This window comes from Corvus moneduloides, chromosome 5 (assembly GCF_009650955.1).
Source record: "Corvus moneduloides isolate bCorMon1 chromosome 5, bCorMon1.pri, whole genome shotgun sequence".
NCBI lineage: Eukaryota > Metazoa > Chordata > Aves > Passeriformes > Corvidae > Corvus > Corvus moneduloides.
Window position 1 is genome coordinate 68,716,823 of NC_045480.1, and position 20,057 is coordinate 68,736,879.

The 20,057-nt window shown below is 41.5% G+C and overlaps 1 protein-coding gene across 2 annotated transcripts in view; it reads left to right on the forward strand.

Annotated features, from left to right (window-relative positions):
* The first annotated feature begins 714 nt into the window (after positions 1–714).
* Positions 715–20,057, forward strand: part of ANKRD50 (ankyrin repeat domain 50) — a 39,801-nt gene continuing 20,458 nt past the window's right edge. Inside the window, exons 1-2 of one of the 2 annotated variants that reach the window (XM_032108798.1) lie at positions 715–846; positions 1,686–2,967. In XM_032108798.1, coding sequence (XP_031964689.1) covers positions 2,489–2,967 — 479 coding nt within the window. In that variant the 5' untranslated portion in view covers positions 715–846; positions 1,686–2,488. The other variant, XM_032108799.1, reaches the window with a different exon arrangement.

The window sequence follows — 20,057 nt, forward strand, 5'->3', positions numbered from 1 at the left end:
GTCCCCTGTTCGAAGGGTTTGTAGGGACCCACAAACTGTAAAGCTCAAGCTTTAAAGCTCAACTTTAATGTTGCATAAGGGAAGGATGGGGGATGCCCCTTGGAGCTCTGAGAGTCTTGGAAACACGATTTTTGGATCTGTATATCCCCAGAAGCAAGGCGGGGAAGGTGGAAAAGGTTCAGAATTGGCGCTACTATCTGGGGAGGCTGTCAGGGTAATTAATGGGAATTCTGCCTGAAATGGGCCAGTTCAGGGCAAAAAGGAGAAAAGGCAATGAGAAAAGCCCTGAGGTCTGCGCTTCGCTTGCAAAGAAGAGTCAAAAAAGGTTTTAAAGTGAGGAGCCGTGTCCGCCCCGGGGTAACGGAGGGCTCGCCTCCAGACAGGACCTTTCCCCCTCAAGTTTCGCTGCCGCGAAGCGCGGCCGGGACGGCGGCTCAGGCCCGCGGCGGGAGGCGCGGCCGCCCCCTGCAGGGCCGCGGCGGGAGGCGCCGGGGAGCGGGCGGGACGGAGGGCGGCCCCGGGGCCGGGACAAAGCCCGGGGCGGCGGCGAGGGGCACCGCCCGTCTCCCTCCGCTCCGCACTACTTCGCCCCAGATGTCCCCGCCGCCGGAGGGGAAGGGGGGCGGGCTGAGGCGGGGCCGGGGCGGCCGGAGCGGGGAGCGAGGGAGGTGCCGAGGAGGGAGAGCACCGGGCGGGCTGAGGCAGTCGCGGAGCGGGGTGGCCGCGGCCCTGGCACGGCGGCGCCCGGGGGCGGGAGCCCAGGGGCCGGGCGGAGGAAGAGGAGGGGCGCGGGCAGCGGCGAGAGGAGCCGTCTGGAGGAGCTGCCGCGCCGAGGCGGCGGCGGAGGTGAGCGAGCGGCGGGAGGAGGCCCCTGCCCGGGCGGGGCTGACACCGGCCCCGGGGCTGCGGGGTCCCCGCCGGGCGCGGAGCGGGTGCCCGGGTCCCCGTGCGGAGCCGGGTGTGCGCGCGGCAGAGGGCGGCGGGCGCAGGGCGTGTGGCGCCGCGCCGGGGGGCGAGAGGCAGAGGAAGGGCTGGGGCGCTCCCCAGCTGCTCGGGGGTTTTCCCGGAGGGAGGTGGTCGCGCTGCCGAGTGGCTCCCGAGCGGCTCCCGAGCCGTGCCTGCGCGGTGGTGCCCGGGCTGGGAGGGCGCGGGGCTGAAGCTCAGCCCGGGCTCGGGTGGTGGCTCGGGGTGCGGGGGTGCCGCCGGGGGCACGGGGCGGTGGCGCGGGGTGTCACGCCGTGACCCCGGGCTGCCGGGCGCCGCTGCCGCGAACAAAGAAGCGTGCGGGGAGCAGCGCTGCCCTGCAACACAAACTCCCAAAAACGCCCGCAGCCGGCAGGAGGAAAATGGGGTGAGGAGAGGATTCGGTGATGAAGCTTCGCTAGGAGGAATGTTTCTGGGATGAAGGGATATATTCAGTTCTCCTCGGGAGAAAATGCAAGACTTGCTGTGGTTTTGAGGCCACTGTCATATCTGCTCATTGTTTGTTGTTGGGTTTTTTGCATGTGGCTGATCACACCTCGTAACAACAAATTTTCTTTAAAACGGCTCTTTTGATTAGTTTAACAGTATTAGCAAAAATAAGGAATACGAGCCCTTGACTTTGCTCTTTGTTGTCTGCGTTTGCAGCTGACTGAATTATGACTTGCATGTAGGGTTAAAAGTGCTGTCTTCCTTTATTTCAGAGCTCTAGGGGAAGATGTTGTCTCTTCTGACATCTTGCGATTGAGATACCTGAGAACAGGTTCAGTAAGAATCCAAGTTCCTGAAGAAGACACTACGAATGTATTGAAATAAGAAGCTGTAAACATTTTTTTTTCCCCCGTCTCCTGTATTCCATAAGAAACCATAATGTGAAGCATTTCTCAGACACTCTCTCAGATGTATGAAGTCTGCAAAGCTTGCTGTCCAGACTGGCTGCTTTAGTCAGGGGTACTTGCCACGTTTGTGGTGTGTATATAGTACACTGAAGAAAAATCACTTTTTTTATGAAATTCCCAGAAGAAACATTTTATTATGGACAGCTTTTTCTGTATGTATATCCAGAGAGATTAATGCCTAGAGTTGAAAGGCATTTAGTATACACTGCAAAGTTGGCTTTCCCTCAAGTTTTTCCAGATGTATTGTCTCCCTTGTACACTGGGAACACACACAACTGCCTAAACCACAGATGCAGCCATGGAGCTGCATGAACTTGTGAGCCACACCAGAAGTCTTGCTGAGGGCTGGTACCAGCCGCCCCTGCACGATGTCAGCTGAGCTGTGATTGTGCCATGCTGATCCCAGCACGGTGCACAGATGGAGTGACACCCTTCCTGCAGAGAAGAGGCTCTTGAGTTTTACGAGGAAGGGTGGCCAGTTGCCGTCACCTCTGTCGAGTTCTGTGCACAGGATTGTCCTGTGCCGGATGAACGTGTGTCTCCCTGCTCCTGAGATGTTGAAGATGTGCTGCAGCTTATGACACATCCAAGAGAAGAAGCTTTATAAGATGGCTCAAACCAGCTTGCTGCAGGGAAAGCAGTTTTACTGTAGGGAGTGGGTTTTCCACAAGCTTCAGCACTGCCTCCAGGAGAAAGCTAGCTGCGGCAGTAGTGCTGCCAACAAACCATCTCTTGTAGGAAATTCTGGGAATAACACCGGTGGTGTCTCTGGGAAAGGAGCTGCCTGGGGTGTATTGTTGGTAGGAGGCCCCGGTAGTGGGAAGACAGCTCTCTGCACTGAGTTACTGTGGCCAAGCTCACCTGCAAACCTGCAAAGAGGCTTACATCGCCAGGCTCTGGCCTTCCATTTCTGCAGGGCCCAGGACTCTGACACACTCTGTGTTGGAGGCTTTATTAGAGGTTTAGTCACACAAATATGCCGCAGTGGACTGATCCCGGGATATGAGGACAAACTAAGAGATCCTGCTATTCAAAGTCTGTTGCAGCCCGGGGAATGTGAGAGGAACCCTGCTGAAGCATTTAAAAGGTAAAAACAAATTAAAAAAAAAAAAAAAACCTATTGAAAACAAAACCAAAATAAACAAAAAAAATCTGCTGTTTAGGTCTTCCTTCCAGTGAGCCTAAGATGCAGATAGTTCCAAACATGTTTGTTTCATGGCTTGTTATCTCTGTCAGAGCTTACAGACTTACCATGGAAAAATCTAACTTTGTCGTTATAGCTGACATAAATAAATATTCACTTTAAAAACAAAGTTTATTATTAATAGTGAATTTATTTACATTTGTATATTAATACCCTCAGATGTAACTGGGTGTTTTGGAAAGACTTGAAAGTAACTGACTTCAGAGTGGAAAATACCTAGTCCATGGTCTCCATGTGCCATAAAGGTAGGGCAGTTGTCCTTCACAGACCTGAAACAGACCTAATAGGACCCTTGGAAAAGCTTCCAATAACATCCTCTCTCTAAGAGGAGACTGGGCTAATGGATCTCTGGGTCTGATCCAGCACATCAGTTTTATGTTTGTCTAAAAATATGTGGTAGGAAAATGTCAATTAACTCCTTATGTTACTTCTGACAATATGCACAGATTGTGTCAAATCTTTATTGCTACTTCTTTTGTAAGTACTTCAGAGTGTTGAGGGGATCAGAAATTGATCAAGAGGGTTCACCCTGCCCCTTAAGAGGTTTGTCAGCTATCTAAGCTGAATGGAAAAAAAAACCGGATTTTTTTGTATTAGTGTTCCCAAACAAACCATAGTCTCCGGAGTATGCCACTGGTAATTCTGTTTCTGTGAGGATAAGGACATATGAAAGGATATATTGCATGTATATAACAGTGTATATCCATAGATCTACTTAGAACAATGTACAATCTTGAGCACAGCCTGTGTGTCAGTGTGTGTCTATTGGTCTTTATTCCTTTGAGTCACAATGAAGGAAAATTCGTGAAGGACAAGGCTTGTCTTCATCAACACAGCTCCAGTTGATTGTGTTGCCAGTATAAAACTCCTCTGGAATATTGGTTAAACTGAAATTTTTTGGTACTCTGTAGTGGTGTAACTTTTTGTGGTACTTGAGGGTTTATTGCCTGATGTTCGCAGTATTAAAAAAAATTCCTCTATTTTTTTTTTTCCCCCTGACTGCTAAGACTGAGGAGACGAGTACTGAGGTTGAACTGTAGTGCTTGCTCTTATCGTCGTAGTGGTGTAAAGGAGCCTTCCAGTTCTGATGGCCATTATGTCCTTGCCTGCTGAATAAACAGGATGCATGTCTACATTGTTCTCAGTGTAGTGTCTTAAAACAAATACTCTAAACCGAGACTAGTTCTGGAATTTTTGCTTGCTGCTAAGTGAATATGCAACTTCTAACAGCTATTTGGGTCCTAATTTCAGAGGTATTAAGCCCTCTTAAATTCTAATGAATAAAAACTGGGTGCAATTAAGTGTCTATAAATGGAATAGCTGACTGGCCATCTAGCTTCAGGCAGTCTTTTAAAATCATGAAAGTGGATTAATCTGGTGAGTAAGAGCCTGTTTATGTTTAAAAGTCTATTACAGGGAAATCTTACTAATTTAGTACAGGCAAGTTCTAAGTAAGAGCTGGAATCCTTCCTCTCTTCTAAAATTGATTGCCTTACTGCACAGAACAGGAGCTAGGTAAATGTCTTTAGACAAAAATGCAACTGAAATATAAAATGTAAGAGATACTGGTTAGTCAGACTCAGCTTTTTAGACTGATTTTTATGAGCACGGGGTTTAATGATGGGCTGTTCTGAGTATTTAGGTCAATACACAGCATTCTTGGTTTTGTATTGGAAAAATAAAATAGGCACGACATCCGGTAATAGTCTTTTCCTTCTCAAATTTTGCAGCAATGATTGTGATCTATTACTACACTAAAAATTCTTACGAGGTAGTACAACAGCTTCAGTCAAGATTTTTCTTTTCACCCTTCATGTATCCCCTTGCTCCCACTTACCCTGATCTCCTGCTCTCAAAAGCAGCTGTGGTGGATGGTCTTCATTCTCCTGTTTCAGATTTAAGGGAGATGAGGTGTTGGAGACAAGGTGCTGTGCTGGGAATACAAGTTTTCAGCACTGTGGCAGGGGACCAGGAGGTGGCTGTTGGCAGCGGCACCGCGAGCTTGTTCTGCTGGGTGATACAATCTTTGTCCACAAACAAAGAGGCACTTGGCAAGCCCCTTCCCACCATCAAACACCTCAGCCATTTGTTTAATTGAACCTTTGCTAATACATAAACCATGCAAGAAATGTTTTAACAAAATTGTAATTTAGGATGTTCCATGGTTTCTAAGACTTGCCACGGAGCGCTTCAGTCCTCTGCTCTGGTGTGTTTATGGCAAGGTAAAGTCGTTGTAATGTGAAATGAGTTCTAGGAAGACTTAACAGTCAGATAAGATTGCTTCTCCCCTTGTGTAAAGGCACTGAAGAAGCACAAAGTGCTTGTCTCAGTGCTCCATTGATTTTTGCCTTCTTTTAGTTTATTCGGTACAAGAGGGGAAATATTTTTCTTTAAAGGCACTGTCAAATTTTTGCTCTGCTTTTCACAGCTCTTCCAGAGCCAGCCATGTATTCAATGGCCTAAAATGGAAAGACTTCTCTTCATAAGTGCTAAACAAGATGACACCACTCTATTTTTGTGCTAATTGTCCTGGAAATAGCAAGAAAGAAAAACTTCCTAATGTCTTGTAACATGCCAGTTTGTAAACAATATAAAGTTTGTTAGTTAAAATAGTGACATGTTTTCCTGAAGGATGTTTCTTAAATAGATTTTCAGCAGTCCTGATGGTCATAGTGATACATGTGCAACTGATGACCCTCAGAGTTTCTCATGCTATTTAAACGTCATATGCATTTATAAGCTTTAAATGCCCTAAAAATTCGTTCAGGGGCAGATGTTGCAGTTTTGAAGAACAGGAAGGGCTGAGTTAGACAAATGTATTTAACATTTTGCATTTGTTGCTGCGCTGACAGCTGAGAGAAAGAACAGCTACTTACAGCACTTTTCTTATCAGGCACTCAGTGCTGGAGCAGAAAGCAGCCTTAAATGTGAGGGAGAGAGCTGAACCCTCACTCAAATTTTCAGTGAAAGTAAAGCAGAAGGTAACAAAGATGTTACAGACACCAGAAGTTAAGGAAAAATGATGTGATAGACAGAGAATTTAATTCAAAAGGTCTATTAGGCTCTTCTTCCCTGTTCATAAAGAAGAGTTAAAGTCGGAATAACCCAAATTTTGCAATGCTGTCTCCAGGGTTGTTTTGGTTTTGCTGCAGCAAGTTTATGCTTCCAGTGATTTGGTAGGAATACAGGCAGATACCACTTATCCAAGGCCATGAGGGCATGGAGGAACTCTGATACAAACTGTGGACAATGCTGAAATTTGTGTAAACTAAGCTGCAGAAAGGCATTTCCCTTATGTTCCTGGTGTATGTCTTTCAGACAGAGGAGATGACGTTAAACACCTTCAGACAGTAGGGAAAGGCATATAATTCCCATGTACTGTGCTGCAGTTGGGATTACTGGTGGGAGGCAGAGCTTGCTTCATTTGCAGCCGTTGCTCTTGAGTTTGAAAGATACCCAAGACCAAAGCTCCTGGGATAGAGAATTTAGAGGTGGAACGTGTTAAATAACACCATGTTTTTAGACTTGCACCAAACTCACCTTTGGTGTGTGTTGGTCTAGTACAAACCTAAAGCAAATATTGAATTTTGCTTGGGTGTGTTGCTGCAATTAATAAATCACAAAAAAAAAAAAAAGGTGAATTTCCACATCTCCCAGCAGCCTGGTGCAGATGGAGCTGCTTTGCTCTCACTCACAGATGAAGTTTCATTCTTTCTGAGTGTCTTTTCAGGGAACTTCAAATCTTTTAAGACCTTTCACATCCTTATGTCTCATGTATTGACTTTGGGTCAGTGATGTCCAAGTGTTTTTTGCTTGTGAAGTATCCTAAAATTGTATTACTGAAGTATTTCTCATACAACTACTTTATTGTGAGAGGGTCTGATCTAAGTGACTTTCATCAGGAAAAAGAACGAAGCTGTGAATTCAGATTTCCACTTAGAGACCCAAAAAAATAGAAATTTAAAAGAAGTAAAGCCACAAAACAAAACCAGAAAGAGCTGCTGAACGAATTTGTGACTCTATAAGAACTTAATGGAAGTTTTCTCAAACTGATGTTACATCCTCTTTACCAGAAATGAATATAGGGAAGCTGTACCCCAGAGCTTAAGTATCCTTTTTTTTTTTTTCAGAAAGGACACCACATTCTATGCATGCTGATGCTAAATTCAGTGCAGTGGTTCCTTTTGCAGATTCCCAGACTGTCACAGCTTTTCTTCTGTTTCTAACTCCTGATCTCTGCGTGCTCAACAGATTTACCTTGTCATTTAATGTGACCAATAATGTTAAGTGATGTAAAAAGCCAAACAATTTTATAGTTCTCTAGAATATGCAAATATCTGTAGACTTGGCTGTAAGAGGTGTGAGAGGTCATGTAAGGTTCTCTGCTGACTGCAAGTTTGAAGCAGGGGTTTACACTGATTAAATTTGAAAGCCTTGTATGAGTGATATGAGTCACTCCTTTGGACAGCGTTAAAGTGCAGCAGTTCTTGTGCCAGTAGCTGATCTATGTAAAGTTCCTTCTGCCTGCTTGGAGAACTCCAAAGGATTGAGCCTCTGGTGTTGTGTCTTTGGCAATATAATGGAAACCTAGTAATATAAAGGGCAAAAATAAAGGGCAGAATTCAGAAGAAAAACTTCTGAGCGTCAGCCAATGCTAACAAGCATTTCCTCCCCCCCAGCCCTTCACCTGTATTGACTTTCCCTGTTACTAAGTTATTTTTTTATCTTTTTCTTCCCTTTTCCCTCAAGAGTCGTGTATCATCAGAAAGTTGCAAGTTGTAGGTGACAGAGTTTTTACTCCTATCTAAGTGATACGGGGTAACAAGTGTTATTTCAGGTTCTGGATTCTTTGTCTGACAACGTAGAAAAACAGTGGTTTGTTCAGCAGACGTACTGTGACTTTTGTCCAGGAACTTTCAATCTGCAGTACTGAAATGCATTTTTCTTGCTTAGACGAAGGAAAAGATTTAGACATTGAGTTGTAAACGATAACAGATGAAGTGTGAAGAAGCTGTTCATTTTTAGAACTCCTTGTACCATCTTTGAAGTCAGTAATATAATAAAAATTATAATGGATTGTGTAGGCTTTATTGAACAATTAACTAGTGAGCTTTTTGCTGGTATGGAGTACCTTATTGTTAATTGCAAAAATTTGAGTGCATTTTGGAGTAAATTTGAGATGAATTAAGAGTATCCTGACTTTAACGAGTTTTGATGTTGCACCCTACAAAGTTAAGAGTTTCCCTTGCTAATGAATTAACCACAGTATGTGATTCTGCTGCAGTTTGCAGCACCAGGTTCTGAGACTGCTGTGAAAAGGTGACAGTGAGAGGCAGCACATTGGAGACAGTTACAGATACCTGTGCTTGGGCTACTGGAAACCCAAAAGCTGCTGGGATTTCTATCAATTCACTCTAAAAGATATTACTAATTCAGTATTAATCTTTTATAGATGATAAATGACTCGGTTTTTCTCACCCAGGTCTCAGACTGCCTGGGAATGATCTACATCTCTTTCTCTAATCTACTTAATTCTGGAAAGGGCTGCTACAGAGCCTCTCCCTCTGCTTCCAGAGCTCCAGTACAGTCTTGGGAGCTGTTGCTCTCCAGGGGTTGCAGGGAAGGCATGAAGATACAGATTTTGTCAGTCTCTCTTAATTTTATAGAACTATAAATGGTAGAAACTAACTGTATCCTTTTTCATGCAAAGAAGGACCTGAATGCATGATAAATTAATTTACAAGACCCTTTAAAGAAGAAAGTTATTAAACCTCCAGTGTGTTTATTCGTTTACCAAGTGTGAAGTTCAAATGTGCAATAGACTGATTTGAACCTCGAGAAGGTTGGAAGGGGAGCTCAGAAAAATCAAGTCCAGCATCTCTTTCACCAGACAGAAAAAACTGAAGATGCTGGCTTCATCTGCTCTTATGCTTCACAGTTCTTCTAGAAAAAAAAGCTGTATGTTATCCTGAGTTGGTTTTTTTTGCTATAATCTAAGATTTTACTACTTAAGGTGTTCTCCAGAGACATGGAGAAGAGATTCTTTCTTTCCTTTTTGGGACAGCCTTCTACGTATTTGAAAACAGCTTTATTCTCTTTCATCTCTACTTGAAATTAAATAATTCCAGTTTGTTAGTCTGTCCTCAGAGGTCGTACCTAAGAATGAATGTGGCATTAAAAAATCCCTTAGCTAAATAAAAGCTTTCAGTGTCTAAAGGGAATTTTTCTTACCAATGTTTTAGATGTGTAAATAAGCAGCATTCTACTTCTGTACTTTCCCAGATTTTTGTCCATTCCTACATCTTTCACTTATGCTTGACTAGAATTCTGAAGTTAGTTGGACCCTAGCCCAGAAGAGCTTGATCTGTTAGAAGATTGAGTTCTCCTTTTAGTAGGAGTTTTCAGTTAAAAACTATCTCATTACAGTTAAAAACGATCTCATTACAGTTAAAATCAAGTTGTTCTGTTTATTTATGATGTATTTAATGCTCAGAAATGATGGAGCAAGATACCAACTGAAAATCATAGCAATTTATGGGTGAGATGAGAAACTATTTTTGTAAGAGCATGCACAAGAGGTTAAAAAGAATCTGCCAACTCAGCCTGTCTTTCCAGCTCAGTGAAAGAAATTCTGAACTGAAATCCACTGAACTGAAAGTGAAGTTGCAGAAGGTAAATTTGCCCTTGTGAGAGCATCTTGACTCTGCTGGAGCTTTTTGAGTATTTACATGTAACTGGGGCTTTAGACTTGTAACTGATGCTGGGTTTCATAGGAAACTCTTGTATTCTGGCGTTCTCCAGACCATTAGAAAGTTGAGCATTGCCTGAAGCTTAAGTACTTTGTGGCATGTTTCTCTTTAGGCTTTTCCCTTAAATCTGTGGAGTTAACGGGTCACATAACAGCAGTGAGTGTTTCTGCAAGAGCAAGCTGTATGTTCCTCTTTCATTGTATGGAAGCACAGCCTACAGACTGAACATAATACCGTTTAAGGTTTTAACCTTTTCAGATTAAATTACCATAAGAAAGTTTCCCCAAGGCATTTTAATAATGACAACTTACATAGACCTTTTTGTCTTCTATTTCTATAGGCATTAACATTTTGGCTTTAATCAGTGTGGCTCAGACTTAAACCTTGCAGGTTTTCCTATAAGCTGTTTAGTTAGATGGACCTTCATAGCAATTCTTACTTGTTAATTATTTCCCTTCCCTTCAGTTTTCTATGCACATGTTCATAGCTTGTGCCAGGGTTTAAGTTTCTTTTCCTTTCTTCTTTTTCAATGAAAAAATTAAAAGGATTTGGTGGATGGTGAAGTAGAAAGGACTTAGTGTGTCTTATATACTGGGAGAAGATAGTATTGAAATAGCACCTCCTGAAAGCAATGACTTGAAGAGATTTCAGTTTCTTGCTCGTGATGATACATGCAATACACTTGGAAGGGTGAGAAATCTTCTGTGTATGTCCAGGAGCAGGAGTATTTTCAATAGTTAATGCAAAGACACTTTGTGATTGAAGAATGACTGCTGAAAAAGAAATAATCAGGCAAAAAAAGCAAGAAAATAATTACATTGACCCAAGGGTTGAGTTGTACAGAGGTGCTCAAAGGTATTGCAGAGGAGATGCTGGAAAGAATGGAGGTGGGAAGGTTCCTGGTCTGCTTGTTGGCATCAAGATGTGATAAGATAGCATGAAAAAAGAACTGAAAATGAGATCATGATAAGAAGGCAACTGGGGAAATTTACATAATGAAGTAAAAGGGGCAAACCAATTGCAATCAAGTGTCACATGTTTGTAGATACCTTCAAACAAAGTGAGGACCAAAAACTCTTGCAGGTAAAGGCCATCAGACTTTTGGCTCAGTTGTGGATGCTGCTGTTTAAATTGATGGGAGTGAGAGGAAGGATGGAATAAAGGATCATATGTGAGTGGACTTTAGGTCCACAGACCAACCACCAGTGTCTTTTCCTTAGGTTTTTTTCTTTGTTATGTCCTAGTGTGAGCTGGTAATACTGGTGCTTGTGTGAGGGAGGGGAGGTGGGCGCCGGGCTGTGCATAGATGCAAATTGTGTGCTAGAGATCCGTGATATCTTAGAACATGAGAGAAGGAAGGGAGGGGCCATGGCAGCACCTTATTTAAGGTTATTTGCAGCATCATGGAGTTGTCTGGAAGAAAGAGAAAACTGTTCAGGAGTTCTAAATGAGTTAAGGAAAATACCAGCAATATAGAGATGACAGTAACAGGCAGGTAGGAATGAACCTCAGGAGGAAAAACTGTTGAGAATGGGATTACAGCATGATCTCCATCTTAGAGCAGTTAATTAACAAATCTTGGTTTAACTGCATCAACTCTCCTGCAGCAATAGTGAGCATGATACACTAAGCTGTCCATCCTTTTTCTACACTTTCGTGAAGTATAGTTCAACAGGACATTAGAAAAAAAGTTCTGTTTGTAGGTAAAGTGCAGCTGATCTGTGTTAAGTGAAATTGTGTCCTATATGATTTTGGATTATCAAAATTTAACAGACTAGCAGATGGATACTTCAGCAGTTAACAGCACAACACCAAATCATTCTGTGTTTCTATACTTTTTTCATTAGTACTTTCTTCTATTTTAACTTGTGGTTAGGTTTTCATCCCCAGCAAACAATTTGTGTATGAGTTATTGGAGAGGAGGAAGAGGAAGATGTAGTTTCTCTCACTGGTTATTGTAGCTAAGGCTAATAAACATGAAGCTACAAAATCAGTTCCAAAGCTAAATGCATCAGTGCTGTAAGATTATAGAATCAGGTCTACATGGTGCTAACCTAAGTGGTTTTCTTGAGAGTAAATTGTCGAGAAAATACAGAAAGCATCAATTGGAGAATACAGGCAAAACAGGGAAACTGTATCTGCTTGGGGCTGGGGGTGAAGAAAACAAAGCCACAAGATAACTGATAAGGCCCCAAAGTGATGCATGAGAAACATATGCTGTGAATTGTACTTTGGGGAGTATGGGAGAATAATTTTGAATGGGACACATGAAAGCTGCTCCATCTGTTGCCTGTTCAACTAAGACAGTGCAATAAACATTAGGGTAGTCCATTTTACTAAGATGGAAAATAAGATGGATAAAGATATGTGGTAACACAAACATAGTAGGAAAGCTGTCTTAAGTGTGCTTGCCTAGGAAGGCAAATTCTTAACAGCTTTTCATCTGGTATTTGTGCAGAGGATTTTCTCAAAATGAGGTTGGACAATATAATCCTGCAATCAGTTCAGCAGTGGAAGTGTGGGGTGCTTTATGATGGTGGGCAAGGCATGACATAGGCAGGTGTGGAGCAACTTGATTAGGGAATTACCAAGATTGTAAAATGTCTGTTGTTGTTTAGCCTGGTTCTTCCAGGCTGGCAGTTTGAGAACCCCCTGTTCTGAAGGAGCCTCTTACTGCTGAAACAGCGACTGCAGCTCCTCTTCTTCCTGCTTCCCAATCAGTAATGTTGGGTTTTTTTCCCTTTGGAAGGCATAGGAAAATCTAATTAATTTGGGGATTGTCAGACTGAACTGCAGTAATAATGGTGACTCTTTTATTGTGTGTATTAATCTACTGTATTCTGTTTTATGGTCGTGGAATAATAGAGCATAGTAAACTAGCCTGACAACAGCCACACAATTGAATTTATTCAGTGCAGTTTTCTACCTGTCTCATCTGGGAGTTTTTAGTTTTCTTCTTGTACTTAGCATTTCTCTCATGCCAGCAAATACAGTCATATACCTGTAAAGAAATATCTGTTACTTCAGCTGTGTTTATGCACTGCATAAATAAAAACAGAAAAAAAGAAAGGGATTTTTGTCTATCTCCAAAATGTAGAATAATACCTACAAATTCAAATGCCTATAAAGCTACAAGAATTGCAACTCTGTTGTGTACTGTGTCTAGATAACACTGCTTATTGAAGTTACATTTTTGTAAGGAAAGCTGGAAAGACTATATATATATAATATATTTCCTTTGCCTGTGCCTTTGGTTTCATAAATGATTTAAAACTAACCTTGTAATTTTAATACATTCTGTTGCATATATCAACTTGTTTGTTTTTTTATTGTGGTGCCCCACTCTTACATGTTGCATTTCAACCACAGGCTTTTGAAGATTTGCAAAGTAAGTTATTAGCCGAACTTTACTTGTATGGAAAATAAGGTGCAGTATAGGCAATTCTCTCATTTCTACTAATGATAGCTTTCAGTGAGTCTGATTTGATGCTTTCATCTCATGCATTTGATGCAAAGTATACTTTCTTTGACACCTCCTACTTTTTTTTTAAAAAAAGAGAGGGATTTGCAGAAAAAAATACCATTGAGAACTTAATTGATGCTTAATAGAAAGAAAAACATTGATTTTTGACCCTAATTAAAGAGCTTTAAAGCAAAACCTGGTGGATGATGAATTCCAGGAGTAAATATAAGTAACAGCAACTTAGACAACAGCTCAAAAACCAGGGATGGAGGAGGAGAGGAAATAGGCTTAGTCATGTAGGTCATGGGACAGACAAGAAGGTAAGCCAGAAAATAATCAAATGCCTTAGATGTCTTTATACTAATGGAAAAAAGGTAAGGGGTGAACAAGCAGAACTGGAAATTTTAGTGTACAGTCGAGATAGAGTTCAGTGTTCTAAAAGATCTGTCAGGATAACTTGTATAACTGGTATGTGTTTAAAAAGTAGCTTGTTTTATACATAATATGCTTGCTTGTAGTTTTAGAATAAAGTAAAGAAATTAAAGGCACTGGAAAATCTGATTAAAATACATATACCATGTGTGCTGATAGCTCTGCATGTGGGATTTCTGCTTCAGGGTTTGTTAGTAAGCCTGATCTTTCATGGACTGTAAAACCAACTACCTATCAGACCATCTTGTGAGTCTAAGAGTTTACCTGCTTAGTCCAAGTAGAGTCCTTGGTAAGGAAGAGAGATTCCCACACCTCAAAACTGTGTCTTCTGTAAAATTGTAAGTGCTTTACTCTACCGAATCAGCAAGCTCAAGTGAGCCAAGCTGCTTTAAGATAACAAGTGGCATTATCCATGGCATAGAATTTGGATGATAATGTCTGCACAGTTAAAAATTTGAATAACAAATAGGAGATAAACATCAGCTGGAAAGGCATGATACAAGCAGGACTCTGGCACTGACCATACTTCTGATGTCAAAGAGGAGATAATAGCTAGTGGGGGGACATAAATTAGCTTCAGTCAGATTGGAAAAAATCAGCTGAGGATATTAAAGAAATCTTTTGCTGATAGTGACTATGAAATGATCCTAAATGCATGTGTTGGGTTAATGGTTGGACTCAAAGGCCTTTTCCACCCTAAATGATTTTACGATTCTTTGCTTAGGAAGGAAAGAGAAAGAAAGGCAAACTGAAAGATGGAGATGTTGCTGACCTCAGATGATCTGTGAGTAAGATCTGATGAAGAGGAGTATAATGAAAAATGAAGGAATTGGCTGGAAAGAGCACTGAGGTCTCAAAGCGCCGTATTAAATGTCCAGTTCAGTGAAACTAAGCTCCTCATCGCTCATGTGTTAAACACTAGGAGGAAGGTGGCAGAAAGAACGTAGAGCAGCCACCTAAGGTGAAAGTGAAAGGGTAATGTAAAAATGAGGTCAAGACTGCGAGTTCAAGGTGCGTTGATCAAGTTTCCTGGGAGGTGTGTTTTACAAGAAAGAACTCCTTACATCCGTTAGCAGAAAGAAGACAGTATCCACCAAGTCCTGATCTGCTGTTCCTTGGGGAAAAAAACCTGATAGCAGCAGGAAAGCAAAAATGTCAGTGCTCATGTATGTTGCCCTTTCTTAAAAAACAGTCATTTTGCAGTCAGCCAACATCATAAAACTAGTGAGAAAGAGGTAAGATCAAAGAAAAACATAGCCCAGACCAAAAACCCCAATCAGATACCCAGTACAGAATAGGTGAGATGTTCTCAAACTGTTACCTATTGTCTTCAAAGGGCAGGTTATCTTTATCAGGATTGCTGAAAATTCAGAGTTGAAAGAAAAATTTTTTTATTTAGTGCCTTGATCTAAGAAGGGATAAAAAAGGCATGGGGAATTAGAAGCATGTCAGTCAAAATTAAAAATGCCAGAAGAAATAATCAGACAAACTATTTGCAAGTAGCTGGGAGATAACAAAGAGGTGAAAAACAACTAACATGGTATGACATGGTTTGGTTTTGATAAAGTTAATCTAACTTCTATTTAGAAGAGTCACAGGACGTGTGGATAAGGGATAACTATAAATGCCATCTTGACTGCAGGAAGGCTTTGCTTGCATGAGACTGGTGCAGACAGGCCACGTGCAAGGCAGAACTGTGTTTGGCTACATGGAATAAGAGAGTAGTAACTGTACTTAAATATCAGTACTTCACTTTCACACTGACACAGCATATCATGTTGGTTTCATAGGGGTCTATCCTGTATTTTTCTTCTTTTCAGCCTGTTCCTTAATGCTGTCAGCTGACTGGAGGGAAGTGGTTATAAATTTTGGGTACTGCTGGCTTCCTTGTAATGACCCTGGTGTTATCTGTGGGACAGAAGTTTTAGGGCAGGAAGTACAAGGTTTGAATTGCAGGAAAGCAGGTAAAGGTTAGACAGGGAAGGAGAAAACTTCCCATTTTCAACAATATTGAAGCACTGTAGTGGATTGCTTAGGGAGACAGTATTGATTGGTGCAAATCTTCAGGAATGCCTAGGCTTGTATCTCAGGGATGACAGATGTAGAGCTGATCCTGCTGTAGGTGAGGAAGTGGACCAGGTGACCTCTCCATCACTGTAAAACAGAACTGTGAGAGCTGGTGTAGAATACATTGCCCTTTTTTATATTACATGTTTGGGGAAAATGTTTGCATGTCTTCTGTACTCTTCCCCACTTTGCCTTCGGGGACACAGATTCTTTTATGTCAGATTTGGAGTAATTAAGAATATATTGTATATGTTAGCACATATAGCAAGTATATTCCATTTAAAATACAGTCACCTACTCCTGGTAGCAGTTGTGAATGGTTTTCAGCCACAGTTGTCTGTCCTTTGTAATAGCTAAGTTGTTTGCAAACTGTTGTGGGCAGTCCACTATTACACCAAAATATTTGCTCTTAAGGCTTCTCTTTTCCGAGGGTTCAAGTAAATCCACAAATAGATCCACTGGCAGTGCTTTGTAGCCAAAAATCACCTCTGTATTAGTGTGAGACAGTAGGAGGTCTCTAATCAATACCCAGGGTCCAGGCCTGTTTCTGTGGCACCAGTGGCGCGGGTTCCACCATAAACTCGGCTTTTGTATGGCCTGATGCCCTAGAGCTGGCTTTTGTGCTCTCCTGGTGGGGCTGCAAGTCTGCCTTACAATTGCAGATAAAAGCCAGGTTGCTACAAGACATTGCAAAATCAGGTATTGAGTTGCACAAGACTTGCCTGCTGTTTCTAATTCACCACTTCTGAAAAGGGCAGACCCTTGATTTACATCTGTGTACTTCACCTAGAGCTTTCCCAATAGGTGTTTCTCAGAGTGGGTTTTGTTTTGTTTTTTTCTTTTCTGCTTTCTGCCCCTTCCTTCATAAGATTAACCATGGTTGGGTAGAATTGTAAGAGCCAGTTTGTCTTTCTATGCAAATAAATAATTTACTAGAAACAATAATCGGTATTATAGTGTAGCCCAGGAGTGTGTCTTAATTCCAGTGTTACACTTAGAAAGTCATAACCAGCTGCAGTGCACTTTATCTTGTTGAGAAAGTACAGAACAAGCACCTCGATAACCAGATCAGATCTGTTGGTATGTACATAGGTGTGCACACATCCAACTGGGTCACTTCACTTTTGCCCTGTGGGTTATATTTTGCAGCTTTTTAAAGTGTGGAACTGTTCCATACTTCACAGCCCTCATCTTTCATAAATATTCCCAGTTAGTTAAGGGTCCCGTGTGTCTGTTTTTCAGGATGTTATTACCACTATGAGCAGCTGGGCAATTAGTAAGAAGGAAAGGCCTGTATTCCACATGTATATAGTGCCAAGAATTGGGGTGGTAATATACAGAAAGCAGCTATTGATTTGATCATTAATTTGCCTTTTAATCATTAGCCAGAATGCATTATAAGGCAGGTGAATAAACTGTTTACTGTAAGTCATCCATAAGACGTAAATGCCTTGTCACAGGACAAAATAAAGCTCACTCCTCTACAAACAGCGCTACAAGCAATTTGTAAAGATGCTCTGGTTTTTCTTTCTGTCTGAATACAGCTGCTAAAAGTACTTGGAAAGAGGGCAATATTTCATCAGCTGAACAGCAGGCATTGTCAATTTTATTAGAAGTTAAATTCACCTTTTCTTTTTTTGTTGTGACCTGTGCCCCAAATGCAGTTTGGAAAACAAAAGAGAAAAATGCAGCTATTGGTGTAAGTATGTCTTTGCTGAAGCTTCTAGCAGTCTTTAACAGCTTTATCTTCACTGGCTCCATGCTTTTAAATGCAAATTGGGAGCTGGGGGTGGTGGGGACAGACAGTTTTAATCGATTATACTCCCTGCTAACCAACCTGTGGATTATTACAATATACAAATGAACATGTGTCTGTAAGCATATGAGGAACAAAGTCTGGAGTTTGCTGTCACTTGTGAGAATTTTTCAAATAGAGATGATTAAAAATATCTGGAGTTTAGCATTTTGTTTTCTCTTCTTAGACACTTAGAAGCTCTTACATTTACTCCATGAGCAGTGGAAGTAGTGAAAACCCTATTGTTTAGATTTGTGCCCTTGGGTACCTGTGTCCTTAGGTATCCTGCAATGGCCTGAGCTCCCCTCTGTAGTGTCTGTACAACATAATTCCTACCCCTTTCCCTGGCATGCAGCTCCTCCAGCTCTTAACTGCCCTACAGAGCCTTCTCCTTCCCTGCCTGTTTCCCAGCAGCGGGCCGGGGACAGTGGAGCTTCTGCTACACCTGATTTAGAGCTGGAAGGGGCAGCAGCATCAGGTTTCCACTTAGTGATTAGGATTGTTGCTAGGTCTCAGTGTGTGATTTTTAGGCAAAAATCCTGCTGCTTCTTATGTTGCTGGCAAAAATTACTACAACATTATGTAAATATAGTTGGCTTATTTACAGTCTCGCTGTGCACTTCATTTTCCGTATTTGCCGATACAACATAAATGGAAATAAGTGTCTTAAAATTTACATTGTAAAGGGCTGTGATATATCATGTTGTGAACCTCATATAAGAAGGAAGATGCTTGTTTGCTTTTCTGAAAATTGAGATGAGTGCTTGGAGAATTATTTTGTTATACACTAGGTATTGTTAAACTCTTTGTATATAAATACATATACACAAAGACATCAATCCAATATATATATAGGCATATTCCTGATCAACATGCAGGATTTAGGAATGTGACAAATAGGTGGTGAATTTCCTCAAGGAATCTGGTGTAGAAACGTGGGAAAAAGCAAGAGGAGACTATGTGTGCAATAATGATGATGTCTTCTTTTCTACAAACTTTTCTTTGGAAAGAACAGAGGTTGTAAGTTCATGATACAGACCTCTGGGATGGTGCTTCTTTGGAATACAGGTTCCTGGAAATACTGAGATATAATCTCATGGAAGAAGGTGTCTCAAAAAGCAGTTTGTTACAGCATTGTTACACTGTTTAGAAAAAGAAAGGTAAGAGCTCAGTAGTAGTAGTAAAGCAGATTTCCAAATATGTCATTTCTGTCATGAGATTTGAAGTGTGTCATGCTTTGCTAAAAGTAGCAGCTCTTGGAGTCTGACAAGTCAGGGGTAGTGGTTGTGTTTTTCTTTGGGTTTTTTTTTGCCTGCTGCTTCTGGCCTGCTTAGGAGATGATTTTTATACACTTGTTCTGTGTGTGAATGCTGGCAGCTGGGTAGAGAAACGGAAGCCCTTTTAGGAATAAGCTATGCTCCCAGTTTCAATGGGGACATAGCTGAATTTTTTTATACCCCAGAGACAGTCAAATATGAGGAACACATTATGATTTCTGTTGCCCCTAGTGGGGCAACAGAATGAGTGGCTACTCATTAATTGCTATTTAGCATGTATGTGCTTGCTTTATCTTTTTTTTTTTTTTCCTTTTTTAAATAAGTATGTGCACTCCACTGTGACTCTTTGTGGACAATGCCGCTGTCTTTCTACTCTGTTCTGTTGTGTCTTTGTGTTTTTGTGGATCCAATCTAAAAATGTCAAGGACAACCATAAGCAGAACTTCAGCATAGCCTGTATGTATTCCTTCCATGTGTGGAAAATCATGTTTGCATGGGTTCAGTCAACTCAGTAGCAATCCTGAAGAATTCTGTGGGACGGCTCATTGTTCTGAGGTATTCTTTTTTGCTGCAGAGCATGTAAAATATCTTTGCTCTGCATAAGTAAGTCATTAGATTGCCATTAAAATGAATTCCATCATTTAAAATACCTAATTGTGCTGTTTTCTCTGGAGATTTTCTATTTTTACTGACTAGTCAACTGTTGTTTTTAATGATAACCACTTTTATATCTGTATTAAATATAAAAGTTGTAAAGATAAAGCTGTTACCCTTTCAGAAGGTAAAGAAAATCAACTTCCAATCTTCTGAGAGGCACTCTGCACATTAAGCAATCTGTTAAAACAACCGTAGATGAATCACCCTTGAGGGAAGTGCTTTAAAGACATTGTTAATTCCGTGTTGATTTATGTTATTTTCCTATGTAATCAAGAAATGGTAGGAGAGTGGAATTACAAAGTCATGTTATGGAGTAAACACAGACTCCTAGGATGGTGTAGGTTGGAAAAGACCTTTGAGATTATCGACCCAGCATTGCAAAGTCCACCACTAAGCCATGTCTTGGGAGAAGAGGTTGACTTAGTGAGGGTTCACTTGGTGTCTCCATCCAGAGCAACAAAGGTACTAGAGATGACTGGCCCCAATACTGAGCCCAGGGAATACCACTTGTGACCTGCCACCAGCTGGATTTT